Source organism: Atta cephalotes (genome assembly GCF_000143395.1).
Source record: "Atta cephalotes unplaced genomic scaffold scaffold00003, whole genome shotgun sequence".
In the NCBI taxonomy this organism is placed as follows: Eukaryota; Metazoa; Arthropoda; class Insecta; order Hymenoptera; family Formicidae; genus Atta; species Atta cephalotes.
The window spans coordinates 8,109,586-8,114,480 of record NW_012130067.1 but is presented as its reverse complement, the minus strand read 5'-3'; the positions used below and the strand labels follow the sequence as shown (position 1 = coordinate 8,114,480).

At 28.4% G+C, this 4,895-nt stretch overlaps 1 protein-coding gene across 1 annotated transcript; it reads right to left on the bottom strand.

The window, feature by feature from the left end:
• Nucleotides 1-991: 991 nt before the first annotated feature.
• LOC105625798 (60S ribosomal export protein NMD3) lies at nt 992-4,895 on the bottom strand (the record flags this gene model as incomplete). Its single annotated transcript, XM_012207113.1, has 10 exons — nt 992-1,419; nt 1,494-1,676; nt 2,148-2,263; nt 2,720-2,871; nt 2,948-3,090; nt 3,158-3,308; nt 3,471-3,579; nt 3,692-3,826; nt 4,524-4,674; nt 4,756-4,895. Coding segments are annotated over 10 exons (1,452 nt in total), but the record flags the coding sequence as incomplete, so codon positions are not given.

Here is a 4,895-nt window from a genome sequence, read left to right as displayed (position 1 = left end):
TAACTAATTTAGGTTATTAATAACTAGTACTACTACTTACTACTTATACTACTAACTTACTTCGTTCGTTGTACGTATATAGTGTGTGTGTGTGTGTGTGTGTGTGTGTGTGTGTGTGTGTGTGTGTGTGTGTGTGTGTGTTGTATATATATATATATATAAATAAACAGCAAATTGTATATTTAAAAGATTATATATGTATATATCTTTAAGATTAAATATACAAAAAATGTGCTGTTTCTTAATTTGAATTCTAATATTTTATCTAATAGTTTGTCATACTTGTTTTGCTTGTCACATCGCTGTTTGCAACTTTTAAGAAAAGTGCAAAAAACAGAACTATTAGTCTGCAGAACTGCATGTTGATGCGATCACTCGATCACTGTAGCATCACTGTATTAGTAGAGTTATTGAACAGTTATATAGCGTCAGTATTATTATATCTTTAAGATAATTTCCCCACTTCTTCTCAAATAGCTTTCAAATAGCTTTGTGATTGAATATGTAAGAGTGATAGAGATGATAGATAATTAATCAATATATTACATTATGACCAACACAAAACAAATAAGAAAAACATTATCATTATCACGAGATCAGATTGTTTTAATATTTGTAGTAAGTAAGAATATTTCGCCTTGATAAATTATGTAACGGAAATTTACTCAGTCTTTAATGTTACGTGTTGTCATTATAACTAATACTGTAATCATCTAATACAAGATAATATCATCATCTAAACACAAACAAATAATGATGTTAATGATTAATGGATCAACAATTAATTTCATTAACTTATTTATATTTATTACAATATGAATTTAAATTGTAATAATAATTTTAAATACATAACATCGCGACGAATAACTTGCGTTTTGGTTGTATGCTCCTTCTTTAATTATAGTTACAAATATTAAGCCATTATTTACTTCTATATTTAATTTCATTAAAATGTAATAGAACTGTAAAAATCACATCAATTTAGTTTCATTTTTTTTTTTATATTTTTATTGATAATATATAATTCATAAAATATATCAGCAAGACAATAAATTGAATTATTATTTTAGATACATAAAAATATACTATTGGGATTTCGTAACAATCTTTCTGTATATCATATTTATATCAATTTACACGTGCTATAATGTGCATGCGTACAGAAGTTCGTGAGTACATTTCTCAGGTATATGTGCAAAATTATTTTTTACAATTATGTACTCTTTTATTCAAAAACTTTAGGTATTTCAATCTTCGATTACAAGATCGTCCAGCATTTCCTCGAGAGTAATCTGCGGAATGCTCGGGTCTATTTCGCTAGTGTCAACAGGAATGTGCTTCTGAACGTCTCTAAATATATTGATGTTCTGTCTCATTTCCGGATCTTCTTCCAGCTCATCAAGGAATTCATTATATTCACTGCAAAATGCAATTGATATTGTAAGACAATGTGCAGTATACATTTGTAGGCTTTACATCGGTTTTCAACATACTTATTTTCTGTACTCATACTGGCTACTTCATCAGTAATGTGTTTCAACTTCCACACTCGTGCCTTGCGACGAGCTGCCTTGTTATGGCCGTAAAACTTCTTTACCAATATGATATCAGGTATTGAATCTTCATTTAGTTTATCAAAATTGGTGTCGTTAATATTACTATCTTTCAGAGCATAGCTGTAATAAATAAATTCAAAATAAATTATCAATGGAATATTGTACTATTCTTTTAATAGAACATCTTTCAATTGCTTATATAAGTGATATTGAAGGAAGAAATTTGCATCTCACTCTATTTTTTTTAATAAGGCTATCTTTCCTAGCCAATGCATTTATTGGTTTAATTTAAATATTATCGATTCATTTGTAGTTTTGAAGAGCAAAGTGGGAAACAAAAGTTTTTTTCCAATATCCTTTAAATTGAATGCTCTGCTAAAAGAAGGATATGATAGCACTGTAGCAATTGTTATTCAAACATGTATAACTTTATTCCCACAAAGATAGAATCTGTATTAAAAACAGATGGTAGACCAATCTCCTATTATTATAAAAACAAGTAGTACAGATGTTCACAAGTATTTTCAAATATTTATTTTTAGTCCTCCTACATTACGTACAATAAATTTATTGTAAATTACATAAACTTACCCAAGTACTGAATCACCTGGTTTAAGTATATGGCCTAAATGTGTACGTGTGTGAGTTGGATTATCGTTTATCCCTAATTCAGATGCTTTCACTAGCCATGCGTCCGCGATGATGTGCTTAAAAATTAGTTATTAAAATTCAAATTATCGAAACATAAAGAGGAGCCAAGCTTATTGTTCGTGCTATACAATATTTATAAGTTCATTGCGGAATAATAATTATAAATACATACAAACGTTTTGATCTTTTTACATCAGATAGATAATCATCAATGTGGTTAAATTATCGCTACCGATTACATTTCAAAATTTTCGTAAAAGACCGAGATATTAAGACTCTTGTACTCCGAACGCAAACATAATATGCAAACTAGTTTTGTATAACACGAACAACAAGTTTAGCTCCCCAGCTTTTTTTACGTTTTGATAATTCGAATTTTATTCGTTGGAGCCTTTACATTGTATTTAATTTAACATTTAGTTATTAAAAATTTTTATCTCTTGAATGAATTACATTTTTATTAAATATCTTTCTCATATTGTCGAAATATTTTATACAGAAAAAAAACTTACTTTATTAGAAATAGTTCCTTGTCCTGGAAAAATTTTTCTATCTTTGTATTTTATTGGTTCAATATCCATCACAATGTACTCTGTTAATTGTTTTGGGTCGCATATACTATTGAAGTTATTTCTCCAGTAGACAGTCGAACTAACTTCAGCAACTAAATGAAACATATAATTGATAGCATTAATTAAATAAGCGTTAAGATTAATAATTAATGTTATATCATAGCTTACTTTGTCCCGATAAAAAATCTATAAGATGTACAGCATTTGTAATTCGATATACCAAACAAATAGGATTAATGCCACCTAATTGTTGCGCCAACTTCCGTGATAGACAAACTACGCTATCTTTGGAGAGCGGAACAATTTCAACGCTGTAAATGGTGCGATAAAGGCATTAAAAATCTAAATACGTCGCAAATATATGCTGTGTATATTTACCAAAATGTAAACTTGTAATTGTATAAATTACTGTGACAATCGTGTGAAATTAATCTTTTCGAATGTTGATACTGGCATGGCATGACCGTCATTAAAAAATCAACCATTTTTCTAGCTGCAGCTTCGTTTGCATAGTAAAAGTCCAAACCCTCTGTAAAGTTAGAACATTTTATGTTTGTTATTCACTTAATCCAAAATTTTTACGGTACACTTGGAAACTTTTTATAGCATACCGGTTGAAAAATCAATAATATAATATCAAAAAAATATCAATAGTATAATATAAAAAAATTCCGTAAAATGCAATATTTACCATGAATAGGTTTTATGCCCAGTGTGTGCTCATGTGCTTTATGTTTCAATATCAATTGCTCTAAGTAATAAAAAGTTTTCTTATTTGTTGCTCTCTGCCGGACTTGCACCTATAAAATAATATGAAATACAATATGAAATAAAAAAGCCATATAATTGTGTATAATATTGTTCGACATATTTGAATTTCTTTTAGATTCTCTTTGCACCATGAAAACTTACGCATGCACGCCAGTAATCTTTAGCTTCCGTACGGTGACAATCTTCGCACATTTGATGATTCACGATGTATTCGACTACAAATACTTGTTCCAGGACTGTTCCACCAATTACTTCTGCATGAACAGTTAGTTTTACCTAAAAGAAATATGACATATGATACAAAATGGAAATAAAATGTAACATTTAAAATTAAGTTAATTAATGTAGACAATAATTACTATAATTAATATTTACAAGGACAGTGAGACATAAATATACATTCCACTTTTTTCTTCATCTTAATCTTTTTAATATTCCTTCGATATATTTAACTAACATACATATTGATATAATTTATATTTCTGAAAATAAGTTTTCAGAAAACTTTTTTTTAATAAATTAAGCAATATGTTTTTAATTATGAACAATTTAAACGAAAAATTAATTGAAAAACCGCATATAAACTAATAAAATTAAAAGACTGTAAATTTAAATATTAGGCACATTTTAATGTAATATATAATAATTTATTGAGTGTTTTAATTGCTTTAATTGCGTTTTTATTTAAAAAATCATGAATATATATACAGAAAACGTTTTTCCTTAGAAAAAAAACAATTTGTTGTATATAAATAATAAAACATTTTATAAAAATTACATTTTTATAACAATAATTTTTATAAAGAAAAAAGTGAATAAAACAAAATTCAATATGATGGATAAATTCCTTAATCTCATCAGCCGATTTTCATCTAATATTGCAAATATTAATCTATCAAGTTTTAAATCTATTTGTAATTTCAGTGTCACACGCAACTCCAGCAACTTTGCTTGTCATCTATGTAGAACTTACTTTCAATCTTTTAGAATGTGGCTCTGTCCATATAAAACCAGCGTCTACTAATTTTACACGGTTCAATCCCTTTAATTTTTTCAAGCACAGTGACAAAAGTTCCCTAGATTCCAGAGCAGCGTGAATCCATTCGGAAGGTGGCTGAAGATACCTGTTACATGAACATACAACATTAACTTAATCGAATTAATACAGGTAACACCAACATTTGAAATCTTTTTAAAAATCATACCTCTCACAACCCTTGCAAAATTGTATAGTCGCTTGTTTAGGGATACCCTCTGTAATATCAACATGAGTACGTAGACATCCTACACACATATTGGCGGGATTCGGCTCGATGAGAAGCCCACATTCGCAACAGAGACTACG